We start from the raw sequence: 18,968 nt of genomic DNA, 5'->3' as shown, positions 1-18,968 counted from the left end.
AAATTTTGCATTTTCGATCAATTCCTATTTCCACAAAAATGCATGCAAACCATCAATTTTGTCAAAACGTAAAAGAAAATAGCAATAATACAGAGCAATTAGAAATTCATTTAGTAAGATATTATTGCTATTAAAAATTGAGAAAACAGAAATTACGCTCTTTTGAATCGCGTGCTTTAATTTTCGCCCCACCGTACTCGCCACCCACCCAACCAAAACAACGGTATCGCCCGTCAGATTACGGCACAAAGCAGAAGTAAACAACCGATTCGCCCTTTTGTGTTTTGTAAATGTTTTGGGGTTTAATGGAAGAAAGTGGTTAAAAAACTATTTTATCATTGTGAAATGTTACAGTCAGTGATAAAACAGTGATATTTGCGACCTGAGTGATAAACAAAATTGATTTTGATCTTGATTTTGATTGATAAATTTTGAGGATTTTCAGATTAAAATTCACTAAATTATAACGAAAATTTAGTGTTTTTGAATATACGTCGGAACTTGCAGAAAACACTACATTCGCCCCTCGTGGATGGGTAAAAACACAAAAGCGGATACTCAATTTGGTTTGTTTTGATTGACATTATAGTTTAGCCCTTTTGTTTTTTGCTTGTAAAACTACGCAGTTTCGGAATTTTGAGATGTTGGAGGGGTTTTATAAACAGTTTTGTTCGCTTTACATGATTCTGATGAAAACTCAGTTTGTTTACATCTGAGGGTTTCGCCCTTTTGAAAAGTTGTTACTGAACTGTTATAGGACTTAAAAAAAAAACTTTAGATTTGGTTTTACATCAATATTTGCAAGAAGTTTTGAGTGAGTAAACCAAAAAGTATTGGTAAAACTTTAATATGGGTTATTTGTAATGAGAGTGTAATCACTGACGAACTGACGTGCCACCAGGAACAAATTGGTCGATCATTTTTGACCGCACACTGCTTCTTTTTCTTTCTAATGTTCTCTTCTTCGACGATTGTCAGAATTCGAGTTTGACGTTTTGTCACATCAGCTGTTTTCTTGCTGTGAAGAATTCTGGAACAACATGTGTAAATGGCGGATAAGAGTTGGAATGGAAATGTTACAAAAAGTCTAAAAGATAGCCTAATTTGGAAGTTTAACGAAATTTCTTGCCTCATTTCACCTTAAATAATGCAAGATTAGCAAAATATTCATAGTTTTGTTCAGAATTTGCAAAAGTTTTCAGGCTTCAATATGTTTTTACCCATTTTCATTTGTTGTTCCTGAAAGTTTCTCAGCAAGTGCAGCTGCGCATCTGTCAAATCGTCTGTTTGACAATCGCTGATCGCTGAGGGTGAGTGAGAAGGAAGATAGGAAAGTGTGGTCAAGTTTGGATTCGGGGTGGCACGTCAGTTCGTCAGTGGTGTATCCTCTGCTCTTTCTTATAAGTTTCTGAAGGGATCGAATGTTGACAACCATGAAAGTTTGTTTTGTTTTAAACCTTCTAAACAAATTAAAATTTTGTCAATAAAATTTTTATTTAATAATAAGGATTCAGGTAAGATTCGATTCAAAGTTGAACAGAATAAAACTAATTTAATTTATGATTTTTGCTTGAGTCATGATCTAATTAAAATAATTATTCTTCAGGACCGCCAACATTTCAACTAATAAACAATGACACCATAACTCAAACGATCCGCTCACCAAAGCATGATGTCCTCAACGGCTTTCCCGGAACCCCCGGCGTCTGCTGCCGCCGCCTCCACCGGAGGCAGCAACGCCCCTTCCGCTAGCAGCGAATGCCGCATGCTGCTGAATGTCGCCCGCTACTACGACGTCATCTCCCGGCTGGTCGACGTTCTGGACAGGTGCACGGTGGTGCCGGGAGCGATAACCGTTGTCCACCAGCCGGATCTGCAGCAGGTGCTGGTTTGCTACGGCGAGGGTGACGATGCGGACGAAATCATCGAGGAATGTCCACCGGAGGAGATATTGGCGCTGGATCAGGGCCTCGGGGATGATGGCGATGACGAGATGATTGTGTTTGAGGAGACTGAGGAAGAGGAAGCTGGGGAGGAGGTTGGATTTGAGGAGGTGGAGGCCGATCTGCAGGATCTCGTGGAGGAGGAACCGATTGAGACGGACGAGGAGGTGATTGAGTTTGAGGTGGATCAGTTTGAGGAGGAGAGCGCCGTTTCGGAGTATTTCGTGGAGTATTTGCAGGATGAGACGAGATCGGAACTGGCGGAGGGAAGTGAGAAGGGAGAGGAGAAGGTGAAGGACGAGGAGCGGTTCAAGTGCCAGTTTGTGGCTTGTGATAAACGGTTTGCGGAGTACCAGGAACTTCAGAGTCATTTGAAGAAGGAACACACGGGAGATGCGAGATGTTCTCAGTTGCAATGCAAGTTTGGCGATTGCTCGGCTACATTTGACGAGAATGAAAAACTGTATGCCCATTTAAAGACACATAGCAGGATATTCGAGTTGAAGGATGAGTCGAAGAAGCATAAAAAAGTTTACAGATCACCGACTGTGAAGGGCGGTTCAAAGCCAATAGTGGCACGACGAAAATGTGAGTTCTGCAAAGAGTCATTCGACACCAAGATAAACGTTTACAACTTGCACTGCTTGGAAGCGCACGGTCGGCCGCTGTACAACTGTTTCGTGTGCGCCAAGACGTTCTACCTGTTGGCGCACCTAAACGAACACATCAAAAGTGGCCACGACGCCGACACGGCCAAGTCCTTTATCATGCAGTCGCTGTGGCGAACCTTTCAGGAGGACAACGCGACCATCAACGAGTGCCGGATGTGCTTCCGGTTGTTCTCCTCGCCCCGGGCCGAAACGCAGCACCAAGAGTTTCACCTCAAAGAACTCTCGCTTACCTGCATAACCTGCGGTGGCAAACACTACACAAGTCAGTGCAACGAACCACGGCCAAAGTTCGGAACTGTCTACGAAAAGGTCCAATGTCCGCAGTGCGAACGGTGGATGTCCAAGAAGAACATCAAGGAACACATCGCGACGCATGCCAACGAGCGCAACTTCCCCTGCACCGTGTGCAAAAAGACCTTCAAAGTGCAACGAACAGCCCACCGCCACATCCAGAACCACATCAACGCGCAGAACAAGCAGCGCAAGTGCTACGACTGCGAGCAAGTCTTCAGCGACGAGGACGAACTCCCGAAGCACTACCAAACCTCCCACCCCGGAAAGCACCCGTACAACTGTCCCATCTGCGGGCAAGGATTCTACCAGAAACCGCAACTCGCCGATCACGTGCACACCCACTCGGACGAGGAACGGATCTCGGTAAAAAATCCCGTTGAACACTACCAGGTGGGAAACGCTCGCGTGTACGAGTGCACCCTCTGCCGGAGGGGCTTCTCCGCGAAACGGACCGTGGTGGCGCACTTTATCGTGCACACCGATAGACCCTTTGTGTGCGAGCTGTGCGGGGCCTCGTTCCGGGCGAAGGCGGTGCTCGAGGAGCACGTGCTGGATGTGCACAAGGTGAAGATGGAGACGTGATGGAGGGAGGGTACAAGAAAGCGTTATAAAGTGCAAAGTTTTAGTTAAGACCTTTTTAAATAAACTGTAAGTAAAAATTACAACCTTTTATTTAATCCAGGGTTGTTACGGAGAAGTCGAAAAAAAATCGCGCCGGATCAGCGAGGTCCCAAAACCCAATCCGCGCGAAATCCCTCTAACCCTGTAAGAAAAATAATTTCGTGACAAACATACAAGATAATTTCATAACAATTTATTTTTTCAATAAAAAAAGGAAAGTATTTGAGAACAAAAATTAAACTCGGTTTATGGTTAAATAATGTGGTATTCAATATAATATAGAATATAATTTTACATCCAGAATAGCCTCGTGAGGCTGGATCTCAGAACGTAGAATCTTGAAACACTGAAAATTATATAAAAAGTAAATCTTTCCCAGTTCCTGAGGGGAACACCCTTGAAGAGTATCGGGGCCGGCATTTATGAAGCGGATTCAGTGGCAGTTTTTCACTCAACTAATGTTAACATGTTTAGGGTAATGTTAACATTTCATAGCTCGCCTTCCTAAGGTGTCGTTGATAATGTCCAGCTTGTGACGATGCACTACCTTCCCTTTACTAAGCAATCGAATCCAGAAGAGAAACGATCCCCAGTTGTGTTGGTCCGAGCCGGGATTTGAACCCCGATCTACCGCTTAATAGGCGGAAGCGTTACCACTAAGCTATGTGGCTAGGGCCCGAAAATGAATAATTTTATTTTTGCTGGGATGAAGTAAACCAGAGGATAAAAATAATTGTGGCAAAAAAATAAATCCTAAAATAAAAATTTAAACATTTAAAAAAATTGATATAAAAACTAAAAAAAAATCAAATTCAAAAACTAAAACAGATTCAAAAAATCATAACATTAAAAAAATCATAAATTTAGAAATTTGAAAATTTTAATACAGTTCGTATTCAATGATCCTCGCCAAAGTGTCACTCAGAAAAATTGAAACACAAAATTTGTATTATTTTCTTCTCCAAATTTCTCTTCTCGTTCCAAAGTTATCAGATTTTCTGTAGTCTAATATGGTGTCAAAAATTGTATCATTATTTTTTTTTTTTTTTTTTTTTTTGGAGGGTGTTCCAGCCGCACATCGTTGATGTCGAAACCTCTAAACTGGGCCCTCGTCCTGTCACGTCCGTCAGTAGTCTTGTCGTACATTACAACTAGAATCAGATCTGCCAATGAATTAGTACACTTCGACCAAATAAACACTGACGCTGTATGGATCTGACTCTAGAATAAATGCACAGTTGTGTGTTATTCATAAGTCCAAAACTTCAATTATTCATATAAGTCCAAATATTCATTTGCGGATAACTAGCTAACTTGAATTGAATACAAGATTTAAAGTAACCTATCCGAAAACTACTCTTATCTCAAATACCCGACATTTTAATTAACAGCCAAAAAATCTAGAACGTTTCTTTTAAAACCTGTCTGGCTTCTTTAAAAAAAATAGATTAGCAGTTCATATTTTACAAGTCGTGAATTGAAATAGAGACGACCATTTGATCGTCAGAATTCCAGTAGATCCTCGATTCGCAACAATGGTCGATACAATCATAATCCGACAACCGTTAGTTCAACAGATCAACGAACTTAGTCCGATATCATTTCACTATTGATTGACCGAGACTCTACGGAAATTTTGACAAATCATAATGGTTTTTATGCTACTTGATGAAATGATGAAAATCACTGATTCTGATAGAATTACTAAATTCACTGTTACTAATTTTGTCCCTAAATAACTAAAGGCAAAGTATTAAAAGTTGATATTTATAGTTAAAATCCTAAATTCTACAAAAACTAAATTTAAAAAAACCCGCATCCTAACCTGACACCCACATTAAGATAGGGAAAAATCACATATGTTCATTGTACAAATGTGATATTTCCACTATCGGAGAACCTCCTTGTCTCGATGACAGCTTACCGGCCATCGATTAAGCCCTGAGGCTGCGCTAAAGTGGGTTCTCGCAGCATGAAGTGGTGTCCATGTGTAAAAATGGAAGCTTCAGCAATATACTGAACACTTCGATTTTAATTCCACATCGAATCAAATCATACTCTTTGCCAAACAAGCATCAAACCTATGACACTCATTATGACAAAGCCCAGGGGGTGTCAAAAATTGTATCATTCAAAAATTTAAGAAATCAGCGGTTTTTATTGTTTGAATGAGTATTTCAGAATTTGAGAGTTGAAAAATTTAGAAAATTAAAAAAATAAATTTCTGAATTTAAGAAATTGAAAATTTAAGAATTTTGTTTTTTTTTTAGAATATAAGAATTTTAGAATTTTAATAATTTAGGAATTTAAGAATTTATGAATGTTCCAAAGAAGAATTTATGAATGTTCCAAAGAAGAATTGAAGAATTTAAGAATATAAGAATATAAGAATTTAAGAATTTAAGAAATCAAGAATTTTAGAATTTATTTTTTTTGTTCTCTTGATTGTTGGGGCCTCCTCACATTTTAAATTCATTACATTTTTAAATTTCGTGTTTTAAAATTTGTAAATTCATGAATTTTGAAATTTTTTAATTCCTATGATTAGCTTTGAGTTTACTTTTTATAATTTTTTATAAAAATTTTTGAACATTTAAAATTCAGGTATTTATATTTTTTTAATTAAAAAAACTTTAAAATATATTTTTTTTATTTTTTTTTTATATTTTAAACTTTGCATTCATTTTTGAATGTTTTGATCGTTTTTCCATCCCGATTGGCTGTTTGTCCACGCTCCATACAAAAAAGATTTATTTTGTATGGAAATTGTCCACGATGGAAGGGGGGGGGGGGGGGATTGAGATTTCAAAAAAAGTGTCCACGTGGTTTATGGATGGTCCCTATCTCACTAAATTATGTTATGTATCAAAATTGCCATCCGCGCGAAATCCGCGCCTGAGCAAAATTAGCCAGCAAATCCACGTCACATCTGCGTGATCCGCGCCGTCCGTAACCGTAATGTAATACAATTTAATGATCTTGCTCGGTTAAAAAAACGATGCAAAATTTGTACTCAAATCACAGCAACCCTTGTCTCGCTTCAAACACGTCAAACAATGTTCGTCCTACGCCGACTGCCCTTGTCCACCCTACCGGCCCGCAGATTGTTCGCTTCCGGTCGGGTCATCTGCCCACCGGAAGACCCGGCACAGCCCGACGGAAGCAAATCGGAGAACCTGGCCGCACCGCAAATCAACGCCCTCGTGCAGGGTGCCATCAACGAGCAAATCAACTCGGAACTGTTCGCCAGCCACACCTACCTTTCGATGAGCTATTTTTTCGCCCGTTCCGGCGTCGGTTTGATGGGGTTTTCCGGTGAGATTTGGGTATCTTTTTGTGGGGAGTTTGCATGAGTTGTAACACACTGTCTTCTTCAGGACTCTACCGCAGCATGTCCCAGGAAGAGCAGTCCCACGCGGACGCACTCGCCAAGTACCTGCTGAAGCGAAACGGAGCTGTCGAGCTGAACACGATCAAGAAGCCGGCCACGTGCAGCTGGGCCAACATCGGGACAACGCTGAACGAGACGGTCCGCTTGGAGAACTGCGTTTCGGAGTCACTGTCCGCGCTGTACCGTTTGGCCGAGAAGCACAACGACGTCGTTACGACCGAATTTATCGTTACGGAGTTTCTCAACGAGCAAATCGAGTCGATTCGCGAGGTTAATCTGTTGATCGCCAGGTGGAGAACCCTGGAGAAGACCCCGAACGGGGTGTACCTGTTGAACCGGGAGTTGGAGCACAAATTTAAAGCCTAAACGGAGTTTTTTTTTTGCTACTTAAAACACGTGATTACCTTTATTGGGAAATAGATTCTGGGTTAAAACACATTGCACTTGTCCCGAAGTTTAAAATATTTGGCGTTGACTTACAACTCGAAATTTTCGACCGAGCTGAGCGTAGTTTCGATAAGTAGATTAAAATCGAGCTCGTTGAGACTCGCCTTGGCGGTTAACAAGTCCAGAAAGCAGTCCAGCGGTTCCTGCAGCTTCTGCACGGCACTCATCTGCTCTCCGAGATCTACGTGGGTAGGATTGGACGAATCAAACAAATCGATTTGTTTTTAAAGTAACAAAAGCATCAATAATTTAGGTGTATTTGGCATGCAATTTATACAAATGAAATTTGAAGAACCTATGAAAAGCACACGCAACTGAATAAAAATACGCGCAGAAGCTCATGCAGTGCACTACACTCACTAATCTTCCGTGTGCTGGAGTGCCATCCTGATGAACCCGGAACTCCGTTGAACAATTGGAATAAAATTATACTCTAAAAAGAAGTAAACCACAAGTGCAACAACTGCAACAGCCAGAACAACGTAAACGATAACCAAAAGCAAACACAACAGTCCTCGCGTCCAACGGCTTTTCCGCGGTTTGCACGTCCACTTGGGTCTGTCGAACAGGACGCACGGCGATGGTGGCGACGATTCCGACTCGACCTGAACCGTGGTTGCGGAAAAGAAGGAAAAGTTGCTGCTACTGCTTCGATTTACAGTAGCATCGGCACCTTCCTCCTCCAGGTGGATCCCAGCGAGCTCGGCGTGGGTGCACTGGCACAGCGGATGGCGGCTTGGCCGCACCGAAATTGGACACGCCTGGTAGACGGACCGGGATCGCCACGGCATGAGACATAAAATACACATAAAAGCTAGAATGGAGAGCGGTTCTGAATGATGAGACGCACGTGTTAGCAATGACCTTCTCTCGAATTATTAGAAAGTTTGATTACCAAAACCAGGACAGAATTCAAGTTCTTTTATTTTTTTTTCAAAATTTCAGACATCTCAAAAACTTTTTTTTTGAAAATAATGTTTTTAAAATAGGAAAATTTGAAAAAATGATTTTTTTTAAATATCAAAAAGCGACGATTTCGAAAATCTAAGACAATATCATAAATTTTATAAATTTCTAAATAATGAAAAAAAAGGTTTCAAATTTTATTTTAAAGTTCTAAAAGTTCAAACATTTAAAATGTTTACCTACACCGTTATAAAAAAGTCAGAAGTTTTAAAAAAATTAAGAAATTTTTTAAACTTCAAATTTTTTTTTCAAAAATCTGAATTATTTCAAATAAATTAACAAATTTCATTAATTTGAAAAAATTACAATATTAAAGATTTCATAAAATTTCAAGCAATCTAATTTTTCAAAATTCAGACATCTCAAAAACTATTTTTTTTAAATAATGTTTTTCAAATATGTAAATATGAAAATTTGATTTTTTTATTAAACATCAAAAAGCGACGATTTCCAAAATCTAAGACAAGATCATACATTTTATAAATTTCTTAATAATAAAAAAAGGTGTCAAATTTTATTGTAAAGTTAATTTTAAAAAATATTTTTTAAAAATTTTAAGGTTTTAAAATCATTAAGATAAAAAATAATCAATTTTAAGAGAATGTATTTTTTTAAAATAGTGCTGAAAAGCTCAACTTTCGAGGACTCGGCTTTGTTCCTTAGTAATACGTGCACTTTGGATTTGTAAAAAATGTTTAGACAGGACCTTAAATCATTTACGGGGTTTAGGGGTGGTCCCTTTTCCAGCATTATTGAAAAAAATCAGAATTTTTTTTTTTTTAGAAATTGAAAAGCTTTAAATATTTTAGCTTTTTTTAAACCAAAAATTTTGAATAAATTCAAGATTTTTATAAATTTGAAAATTTAATAAAATAAAGGTTTCATAACATTTTAGGCATTTAATTTTTAACTCTGAAAATTAAAAAAAGTATTTTTTTTAAATATTAATTGGCGAGGATTTAAAAAATCTAGGACATAAATAAATTTTATAAATTTATTAATTATTAAAAAAAGATTCAAATTTAATTTTTAAGTTTTAAAATTCCGAACATTGTTAAATTTTTACACCGTTCAAATTTTTTTTAAGGTTTTAAAAGTTTTAAATCAAAAAATTTGAGAGAATATATTTTTAAAATAACAAGTTAAAAATTTTCGAAAAAAATATAAATTTCAAAAAATTATAAAAAGTTATTTTTTAAATCTTCTAACATTAATGATTTTTTGGAAATTTGTAAGATTCTAAATGATTTTAGGAATTAAAATCATTCAAAAGAAAATTTTTGATTTTGGAATCATTAATCATTTTAAGTTTTTAAAGTTTTTAAAATCTGTTGAATTCAACTCTATTTTTTTAAATTAGAATTTTTATTTTCTGAAGTTTTTTGTAATTTTTGAAAAGGTTTGAAATCTAAAAAAATAATTAAAAATAGATTCTAAAAATATGGATAAAATTAATATTAAAAAATATTTTTGGTGAAATATATGATTTTTAAAATGTAATTTTAAGTTTATGAAATTTCCAAATAATTTAGATCTTTGACATTTAGCAAATTTATATAATTTTAATGTTTATAAGTTTTTAATGTTGATAATTTTTTTAAAACATTCGAAATTCTTATTTTTTCTAAATCTGAGTTTTTTAATTTTGAATTATTTAGACATTTTGGAACTTGTGAAATTCACAAAATTTATTTTTTGGTAAATTGAAGAACTTTGATTTTTGTTCCAATTTATGAAATTTCAATGTTTGACTGTTGGTAATATTTTCAAAGTTTTTGAGTCCAATTATCACCACGGTTATCTATTTTTTTCTTGTGAATTTTTGATTAAGTATCTTTTTTCCACTTTAAGGTAACAAAGCTAAACAAATAATAGTAATTCAACTTTTTTTTAAAATAATTTTTGATTGTTGAAACTCCTGGATCAACAATGCCTAAAAACATATTTGGAGTACACTCAACCCCCGGTGAATGGTCACTTTTTCGTTTGATTTTTTTTTTGTTTGTACCCCGTTGGTTGGTAAAAGTCAAACTAAAAAGTGACGAACTGACACTTTTTACACGGCGCTCACGCACAGTATCAAAACAAACGTTTGGTAGTGTGTGTGAACTCCGTGTAAAAGGGGTGTCAAACTTAAAAGTGACCCCGTTCGTTTGACAACAGTTGGTGTCAAACCATCGGGGTTTGAGTGTATTGTTTAATTATATGAAAAAAAAACGAATACTTTTGAAAAAAATATGTAAAAATGAGTGTAACTTGAAAACGATGCTATTTAATAAAATATCAAAAACACTATAAAATGTAAATAAATATATAAAATTAGTAATTTTACTGCAGCATATTTTTACAAAATAGTTTGTATTTTTAATACTTTCCAAAAAATATTGCTATGAAATTTTTAAGGCATATGGTTTTATAGATTATTTCCCTGTTTTAAGTCCAAAAGAAAGATAATGATTTCGGCATGCAACAAAAACAACAGAAATTCCACAAAAAATATGTTTGTATAAATCGGCACAAAAATGATCACAAAAACATAAACACAGCACAATTATCACAGAAACATTGCAAAACACCAACAAACAACGAAACAACCACATTTCCATACCTTTCGGTTTGTACTCGCGCTTCTTCATCTGCGAGTACCCGCGCAGATGCACCGAATTCCCGGACAGGATGTTGAGCGCGTGCTCGCGTCCTTTCAGCATCGTACTAACCGGATGGTTCCAGCTGTTCAACAACCTCCGAGCGCGCGTCCGCGGCAGCATCATCAGCAGACTGAGCTTGCGCTGAATGCCCTCTGTGGAGTCGTCAATGTCGGCGATGATGACCTTCACGACGTCGATTTGCAGCTCGAACACGTGATGCTCGGAGTACTGCATAAAGTTGTCGAACGACAGCGCCCGATAGCCGAGGTAGGTGAAAAAGGACGAGAACCCCAGGGGGAAGGGGAAGGCGAGCGATTCCGTGGCCAGGCAGTAGCGCTCGAGCAGGGTGAACAGCTTGAGCTGCTGGGCGCTGGTTAGTTGGTCGCTGTGGGATTAAGGGGTTTGTTGTAATTATTGATTGAGATTAGAAGTGTTGAGTTGACTTACACCAGCGCGAATCCACGCTCGTTCTCGAGCGCCAAGTCTAGGCCGGCGGTTTTGCAGATCAGGACGCAAAGGGCGCGCGACTGCTCGAGTTGGGCCGCAACGTAGCGTGTGGCCACGGCGTGCACGTGCGACGGCGCTGGATTGCTGTCGTAGAAGGCGTTTTTGAGCCAGCGGAATCCGCTGACCTCTTTGACGCTGTGCTTCACCAGGTGCATGCTGAGCTCGCGCAGGTTTACGTTCAGCACCAGTTCCTGCTTGCTGGCGGTGCACTCTTCCGTCTCGAGAAAGGGCAGATCGTTCTGCATGGTTCGGCGCGAGCTGGCCGCAGCGAATTCGGCGGCGACGTTGACGATTGGGTTGGCCGGGGACATTGGGGTCGAGCAGCGGGACAGCGCTTCCGGTTGGTAGCACGTGAGCGAGTACATGAGCTTTTCGATGACCTGTTCCTGGGCGAAGCGGGCGCGTTCTTTGTTGTCGTTGAGGCGTTCCCACAGCTGGGTCCAGATGTCCTTGCGGTAGGGCGAGAGGCGCTGCTGTGGTGAGAGGAGCATCATCGACGTGTTGTAGAGAGTTTCGTGGGAGAGACCGACGGTCAGGTCGGACACTTTCGCCTGGATTGGTTTGGAGGTGTTGCACGTGGTCAGTGGAAGCAGTCGGTACAGGGCGAGTTGATCCTGCGAGAGTCCTTTCTTGGAGGAGGCGTACGAACCGGAGATGAGAGCTTCCTTCAGCAGAGGAACCGTGTCAAGATGCAGTGGTCGTTCCATGATGATTCCGAGCAGTTCGGAAAAGATCTCCACAATGTCTCCGCTGGAATGGGCCAAGAAGTAGTGCACGATGGCAAGGCGATTGTCAACGGAAGTGTCGTTACGGAACGCCTCGATCAGGTGACTCTTGGGAATGGTGATCGAGATGAGATCGAGCGTGGCCGAGTCGTAGCAGATATTGTTTGTGGCAAAGCACGGCACCAGATGGGTTACCGGTTGTCGGGTGAACGGCGGACATACAATGTGACAGCACGGTTCGTGCGACACTCCGACGTCCAGCAGGTGCATAAACAGATCCGCCTGGAACACCAACATGTGATGATCACCGTGCTGCGTAAATGTCGGCTTCATGGTTTTGGCCTTGTCCCACGGAATGCCCGGAATGACGCAGTGAATGACACAGCCGTGGTGCAGAATTGTCACCGAATACGCAAAGTGAACGTCACAAATTCTCTGGGAAGTGGACGCTTCCTCGTCCGATTGCTTAATGGGTTGGTACAGATAGTAATGGCACACGTACAGCATTCCAACCGGATCGCTCACGATGATCAGGTTCAGCGAAGAGTCGTGAATGCGCAGCGGAACCGCATCGTCCTCGTAAATGTCTTCGGTTCCCGAGCTCGAGGTGGGAATGTTTGGCAGATTCAGCGGAATGTTGAGCACAGTTTCGGTGCGCAGATCGTCATGGAATTGAAACGCCGACAGCGTGGGATTCATCTTACGTTCGGTGGAACCGTCGTCCTTTTCAAACAGCATCTTCGGCGCTGGTTTCATGTGAATGTAGTAGAGAGCTTGCACGGACGGGTCCCACTGGGCCCACACGAAGCCCTTCGTAATGGTTTCGCTCTTCAAGCAGTCCTTGTCCCAGTACCACGCGCCCGGGTCGGAAATGTTCAACTTCGAGCAACTCCCCAGCACATCCTCCTCGTCCTCACCCTCCACGCCAACCTTTTTCAGCGTCACCGTGTACAGCAGCACCTGCTCGTGGTGAATCATCACGAGAAACTTGTCCTGATTACTCTTTTCAAACGTCGCCAAATTGCGCCACAGAAACTGCGCCATCATCTGGTGGTTCCGATCGACCTCCATCAACAGAAACGGTTCCACCTCGACGCCCTCCTTAATCTCGACCAAAAACGTCCGGTAAATGTCCGTCTTTCGGCCGGATTCCTCCTGGCGCAACTCCTTCGTCGTGAACAGCAGCAACGTTTTAGTCAAATTGACCGACGCCTGGATGACGTTCTCCTTCGTTGGGAAGCGGAACACCGTCTGCAGCGTTTTCAGCATCGGCGTGTAAATTCCAATGTTGCTGCGCTGTTCCGCCCGGTTCTTCGCGTTGAAAGAAACCCAGCTCGTAAGGAGAGATCCATCCTGCTCCTTGCCCAGGATGCGCCATTCGATGGCGACTTCTGAAAAGGTATTTTTTTGAATAAACATTAAATTTTATAAAACTACGTCGAGCAGTTCTGGAAATGTTAGTCAATTTTCGAAATTTTACTTTTCTGGAGCAACATTTGAACGGAAAGGCGTCGACTGCACACAGCCAACGCGTACGAGGCCTTCCGCGAAGCCGATGACTCCGTCCAGGTTCGCTGCTAAATATCGTTTTAGCCGCCCGCTCGTCCGATATTCTGGCTACATGTCCAGCCCACTTCAACCTGTCGTGCTTGATGACTTTTACGATATCAGCTACAACATGCTTGAAACAATTCGAAGTTCATTCGCCACCGGTCTCCTACTAGCTTGTCGTCGACGATTGAACGCAGGATTCTCCGTTCGAAGACCCCAACTGCAGGGTTGTTACGGGAAAGTCGAAAAAAAATCCGCGCCAAATCCGCGCCGACCGAAACCTCAATCCGCGCGAAATCCGCGCCATATAAAAAAAATCGCGACCAACATTCAAGAAATGTTATTTCCAAAGAAAAAAACTAATACAGAAAGTATTTGATAGAAAAATGAAACTCGTTTTATGTTTGAAGGAATGAAATCAAAAAATCCTTTTAAAAAATACCTCAAGAGACGTCAAGAAAAGTGTCACAAAAAAAAGTCTTTTTGCAAATCAGAGGGACACTACAATAACTTTGACCAATATAAACAAAATAGAAAATTATAAACCAATATAAACAAAATTAAAAAATCTAATAAATGAAATTTTACTTCAAAAATATAAGCTCAAAATCTAAAATTTCATATAATTAAATTTTAGATTTAAAAATTCTAAAAATTCAAAATCTATGAATTTTAATACAGATTGTATTTCAAATTCCTCACTGAAATTTCATTCCGAAACAAATTGCATTTAAAATATTTGAAATATTTTCTTCTAAAAATTTAAGAATTTAAGAATTTAAGAATTTAAGAATTTAAGAATTTAAGAATTTAAGAATTTAAGAATTTAAGAATTTAAGAATTTAAGAATTTAAGAATTTAAGAATTTAAGAATTTAAGAATTTAAGAACTTAAGAATTTAAGAATTTAAGAATTTAAGAATTTAAGAATTTAAGAATTTAAGAATTTAAGAATTTAAGAATTTAAGAATTTAAGAATTTAAGAATTTAAGAATTTAAGAATTTAAGAATTTAAGAATTTAAGAATTTAAGAATTTAAGAATTTAAGAATTTAAGAATTTAAGAATTTAAGAATTTAAGAATTTAAGAATTTAAGAATTTAATAATTTAAGAATTTAAGAATTTAAGAATTTAAGAATTTAAGACAATTTTATTTGAGATTTTTGAGATTTCCGTTTTTTTGTTTGCAAAATTGTTTTAAATTTAATATTTTTTTGTTTTCAAAATTGTTTTAAATTTATTTTTTTTTGTTTGCAAAATTGTTTTAAATTTATTTTTTTTTTGTTTTCAATTTTTTTTATTTAGATTTTTTTTTATTTTAATTTTTTTTAATTTTGAATTTTTCATTAAATTTTGAATTTTCGATTTTTTAGTTTTTTTGAGTTTTGAATTTCAGATTTTTAAAATTCTGAATTTAGAAATTCGAAAAAAATTTAAGCTGAATTTTAATAATTTTGATTAAAAAAACTATTAAAATATAAAAAAAAGTTTCGAATTTTTGAAAATTTAATTTTGAATGATGGAACATTAATTTTTGAATGTTCTGATCTTTTCTTTTTCGCCAAGAATGTTTAAATTTAGAAAAAAAAAATTCTACGGGTAAATCCCATCCAAAATTCAAAGGCAAATTGAATATATCCACTTTAAAATGAAAATAAATAAGGCTAAAAAAACCATTACTAAAAACTCAAAAGAAATTACCTATTCAGAGCCGGATATATTAAGAAATGAGTTAAGTGTAGTAATAATTTTATTTAAGAAATTCTCAACCATACATTTAAAAAATAATCTCTACATAATCTTCATCTTAATTTTTCGACGGTTCGTATTAAGAAAATACAAATAAACATTTTCAGAAAAAAAACTATTAATAAGAAATAGAAATTGCACTCAATGGAAAAAAAACAAATTCTCGTAATTCTTGATAATATTCTTCTTATTAACTTGAAAGTAATTTTATTTATTTATCTTTTTATTTAACTAAATTGCCATCCGCGCGAAATCCGCGCCTGAACAAAATTAGTCAGCAAATCCGCGCCAAATCCGCGCTATCCGCGCGAAACGCGCCATCCGCGCGATCCGCGCCGTCCGTAACAACCCTGCAACTGCTATTCGGTCAGCCTCCATTAGCGTTCACGATTCGTGACCGTAAAGAGCAACAGGGAGTATGAAGGTCCTGTACAGCGTAATTTTTGTAGACGTCCTTAGGCTGCGGGACCTTAGCTGGCTACAAAGACCGTAAAAAGCCCTGTGTACAGCACTAATCCGCCGTTTCACTTCGCAGCCCACTTCGTTGTCGCAGGTCACGAGTATACAAAGATATTTAATGTTGCTCCAGATTTAACAATAAATATTATCTAAATTTCAATGTAACCCCATTTAACAGTAAATTTGAACGGTGATAGAAACTCAACAAACCTTTGCACCCACTGACGGCCAGCAGGCCGCAAAAGTTGGCCGCTAGATTTTCTTGCTTCAACATCCTGCAGAACGCACCGGTTTCTTTCTATGTGGAAAGCAGTCCCTAAAATTCCGCCACACCTTTTTTCCCCAAGGGAAATCTGGTCCAGTCTGAAAAATCGATAATTCGAAAGCAAACAGAGTATTATGGTATTTTGCTGAACTTCAAAGCATTGTCAGGTTAATTTTACCTAACTCTTCTCTTTAACAGCTAATCGCACCGAAGAACAAACAATCCCATTAATTTAATCGCATTTTTACACAAAAAATCTACTTTTTTCCTCCTCAATCACAAGCGGACGCACAAACAGCAAACTTTTGATACGCGTAATGTTGAAGAATTTGAGAACGTAAACAAAGCTGGCAACCGCGAGAGAGGGAGAGAAACGTCACGCTCGCGGTTCGTTCTTATCAGTGCGGCAAGGTTGCCAGATGCCGTTGCGTTCGGTACGCGACTTTCCTGAAGGGGAAATTTGTTTTGATTCATGTTCGCGCTCAATTTTTTTTTTAATGTTTAATTTTCAAGTCTTCGAGTTTGTGAATCCGGCTTTTTAAAATCAATATTAAATATTTTTTTTAAATAAAAAAAATAATAAATCGAACGATGAGCGTTTGTTGTGCCTGCAGAAAGCGAAAGAACTCCAGCTCGACCGCCATTTTCCACGTTTTCCCCCGAGACCGAAATCAGTCGGAGAAATGGCGCAAGGCCGTTGGTCTGAATGGCCCGCCGACTCCTTTCGCCAGAGTTTGCTCGGATCACTTCACGGAACAGGATTATACCAAAGGCTGTGATGGTTAGGCAACAACTTCATTTCTAATGAGCTAAAAAAAAGTTTTTTAAAATCTTTCTTTTAGGAGTTTCAAAGGGGAAATTGCTGCTTCCAACGGCCGTTCCGTCACAAAATTTGGGTAATTTCCTCCTTTTCATTTCATGTATCAAATTTATAATGTAGAATTATTCCAGAATCTCGAACCGAGGATAATAACGCACCCCCCGCAAAAGTTCCTCGACCAACCCCTACGATTTCTCCCAAAATTCACGAACTCGATGAAATCCTCCAGCAATGCGCCGACCCGGCGTCAATCAACTACTCACACGACCCGGACGCCCACACCATCACGATCCGCTACCAGCCGATCCCGCAACCGTCGGACAGCCGCGCCAAGCGGGTTTGCACGCGTTGCAACGCGATCCTTCGGGTGGTCGATTACGGAACGCACGCCAAAAGCTGCGTCGGTGGCAAGCTGAAACCTTTCCAGTGTGGCACGTGCCAGTCGTGCTACGAAACGATCAAGGAGCTGCGCCTGCACAAGTGCGATCCCCACCAGGAACCGGACGACAAAGCGGAACGTCGCGAGCAGCTGGAGCTTTTGACGCAGGCCATCGCCGGCCGGGAGTACGACTCGGACTCGGATGAGATGGACGTGGTAGGTGAAGAGGAGGTGCAACCGAACAAGCGATGCGTGGAGTGTGACCGGCTGATTCCGGTTAGTAGGATGCAGGTGCATTACCGGAAGTTTCACGGAGATTGCGCGAACGCACCGTTCCGCTGTCGATTGTGCGAGAGTCAGTTTGGGTTTTGCGCAGATCTGAGCAAGCACCTCCGGTCGCATACGGTGAAGGAGTTGAGGAGTTTGCGCAACCGGAAACCGGACGGGATTCCGTTCGACAGTGACGGTAAGACATGCTACGAGTGCTACCTTTGTGGGAACGTGTTTGGCACTGAGGAGTCGGTTCGAGTGCATCAGGGGACGCATCTGGGGGATAACATACGATGTCCAGTGTGCGGGCGTAACTGTGAGTCGAAGTCTGATTTCCTGAAGCATTTGGCGAGTCATCAGTAGAGATCTAAATGTAGTTGATAAACGGTTTAACGTCTTAGAACATCATAAAATGGTTTTTGTTTAATTTTCACTCCGAAATTTCAATATTTTAACGATTTTTTGAATTTTTAAAAGTCTCATGTGTTCAAGAGAACAACTTTGAAGAGTTTGAAGAACTAACAAATGTGTAAACCATCACCATCACACTAACTATTCAAAAATTAGAAAAAATCGAAAATTGCAATTTAAGAAATTCAAAAATACAAATATAAAAAATCCATTGTTCCAAAATTTTCCTAAAAACCAAAAAGGCCAAACATTCAATATTACGCCCTTTTAAAATGTTAGTCTTGGTTTAAAATTTTTGAAAATATTTTTTTCGAAAAGATCGGAAAATTTCACGAATGTTTCATATTTTAACATTGAAAATCGGACCATTAGTTGCTGAGATATCGACATTAGAAAATGGTGTGTTGTTTGGGTGGGACTTAGAAAACATCAATTTTCCTGTTTTTAAACCATTGCATGGCAATATCTTAGCAACTAAGGGTTGTATCAACAAAGTTCAAAAATGCTAAATATAGAAAATTTTCTCAGCTTTTCAAAACTATTTTTCCAAAGGTGGGCAAACATGTGCACTAATTTAAAAAAATAAAAAATTGCGACTATTTTCAAAAAAGTCATCTAAAAATGGATTTAACTTGAAAACGGTGCACTTTATCAAAATTTCACTAAAGTACTTTTTGATTGCAAATTTGATTTTACATCGAAAAATGAAGTTGAAAAATTTTTGCGAGCAATTTTTCGATCTTTTGAAAAAAAAATCAGTTTTGATTCAAAAATTCATAACTCACTCAAAGATTTTCTTTTTAATTTTTTTTCAGTGTAGCTCATATCCATGCCTAAAACTTTGCCGAAGAC

The 18,968-nt window shown here is 38.9% G+C and overlaps 4 protein-coding genes across 7 annotated transcripts; 3 read left to right on the top strand and 1 right to left on the bottom strand.

Moving 5' to 3' along the window:
• The first annotated feature begins 1,388 nt into the window (after nucleotides 1-1,388).
• LOC120412836 (zinc finger protein 436-like) lies at nucleotides 1,389-3,639 on the top strand. Its single transcript, XM_039573445.2, has 2 exons — nucleotides 1,389-1,514; nucleotides 1,607-3,639. The coding sequence occupies exon 2, from the start codon at nucleotides 1,670-1,672 to the stop codon at nucleotides 3,488-3,490; it is 1,821 nt and encodes a 606-aa protein (XP_039429379.1). The 5' UTR covers nucleotides 1,389-1,514; nucleotides 1,607-1,669; the 3' UTR covers nucleotides 3,491-3,639.
• A 2,905-nt stretch (nucleotides 3,640-6,544) lies between these two features.
• Nucleotides 6,545-7,358, top strand: LOC120412816 (soma ferritin-like). Its single transcript, XM_039573420.2, has 2 exons — nucleotides 6,545-6,844; nucleotides 6,907-7,358. The coding sequence occupies exons 1-2, from the start codon at nucleotides 6,586-6,588 to the stop codon at nucleotides 7,284-7,286; spliced, it is 639 nt and encodes a 212-aa protein (XP_039429354.1). The 5' UTR covers nucleotides 6,545-6,585; the 3' UTR covers nucleotides 7,287-7,358.
• Nucleotides 7,222-16,563, bottom strand: LOC120412814 (protein pigeon). Of its 4 annotated transcripts, none has more exons than XM_039573418.2 (5): nucleotides 16,415-16,563; nucleotides 16,182-16,334; nucleotides 11,429-13,604; nucleotides 10,942-11,366; nucleotides 7,222-7,548 (listed from the first exon to the last, which is right to left on the bottom strand). In XM_039573418.2, exons 2-5 carry the CDS (start codon nucleotides 16,243-16,245, stop codon nucleotides 7,397-7,399), a joined length of 2,817 nt encoding a protein of 938 aa, XP_039429352.1. In that variant the 5' UTR covers nucleotides 16,246-16,334; nucleotides 16,415-16,563; the 3' UTR covers nucleotides 7,222-7,396. The 4 variants fall into 4 exon arrangements, with proteins under 4 accessions (XP_039429352.1, XP_039429350.1, XP_039429351.1 ...); XM_039573416.2 differs by lacking the exon at nucleotides 7,222-7,548 and adding an exon at nucleotides 7,628-8,199; XM_039573417.2 differs by lacking the exon at nucleotides 7,222-7,548 and adding an exon at nucleotides 7,628-8,181.
• A 175-nt stretch (nucleotides 16,564-16,738) lies between these two features.
• Nucleotides 16,739-18,127, top strand: LOC120412794 (zinc finger protein 30 homolog). Its single transcript, XM_052707793.1, has 3 exons — nucleotides 16,739-17,017; nucleotides 17,079-17,132; nucleotides 17,188-18,127. The coding sequence occupies exons 1-3, from the start codon at nucleotides 16,828-16,830 to the stop codon at nucleotides 18,066-18,068; spliced, it is 1,125 nt and encodes a 374-aa protein (XP_052563753.1). The 5' UTR covers nucleotides 16,739-16,827; the 3' UTR covers nucleotides 18,069-18,127.
• The last annotated feature ends 841 nt before the right edge of the window (nucleotides 18,128-18,968 follow it).

This window comes from Culex pipiens, chromosome 2, assembly GCF_016801865.2.
Source record: "Culex pipiens pallens isolate TS chromosome 2, TS_CPP_V2, whole genome shotgun sequence".
NCBI classification, from domain to species: Eukaryota; Metazoa; Arthropoda; class Insecta; order Diptera; family Culicidae; genus Culex; species Culex pipiens.
This window is presented reverse-complemented; position numbering and strand designations above follow the sequence as displayed.

What these genes read in the sequence shown, in the direction of transcription:
- LOC120412836 (XM_039573445.2), top strand. Translation starts at nt 1,670, where the DNA reads ATGATGTCCTCAACGGCTTTCCCGGAACCCCCGGCGTCTGCTGCCGCC.
- LOC120412816 (XM_039573420.2), top strand. Translation starts at nt 6,586, where the DNA reads ATGTTCGTCCTACGCCGACTGCCCTTGTCCACCCTACCGGCCCGCAGA. An exon ending in CGGTTTGATGGGGTTTTCCG is followed by an intron (nt 6,845 to 6,906) that starts GTGAGATTTGGG and finishes TGTCTTCTTCAG; the next exon opens with GACTCTACCGCAGCATGTCC.
- LOC120412814 (XM_039573416.2), bottom strand. Translation starts at nt 16,245, where the DNA reads ATGTTGAAGCAAGAAAATCTAGCGGCCAACTTTTGCGGCCTGCTGGCC. An exon ending in GAGCGTGGATTCGCGCTGGT is followed by an intron (nt 11,367 to 11,428) that starts GTAAGTCAACTC and finishes TTAATCCCACAG; the next exon opens with CGACCAACTAACCAGCGCCC. An exon ending in GCGCGAGTACAAACCGAAAG is followed by an intron (nt 8,200 to 10,941) that starts GTATGGAAATGT and finishes CTCATCATTCAG; the next exon opens with AACCGCTCTCCATTCTAGCT.
- LOC120412794 (XM_052707793.1), top strand. Translation starts at nt 16,828, where the DNA reads ATGAGCGTTTGTTGTGCCTGCAGAAAGCGAAAGAACTCCAGCTCGACC. An exon ending in TTATACCAAAGGCTGTGATG is followed by an intron (nt 17,018 to 17,078) that starts GTTAGGCAACAA and finishes TCTTTCTTTTAG; the next exon opens with GAGTTTCAAAGGGGAAATTG. An exon ending in CGTTCCGTCACAAAATTTGG is followed by an intron (nt 17,133 to 17,187) that starts GTAATTTCCTCC and finishes GAATTATTCCAG; the next exon opens with AATCTCGAACCGAGGATAAT.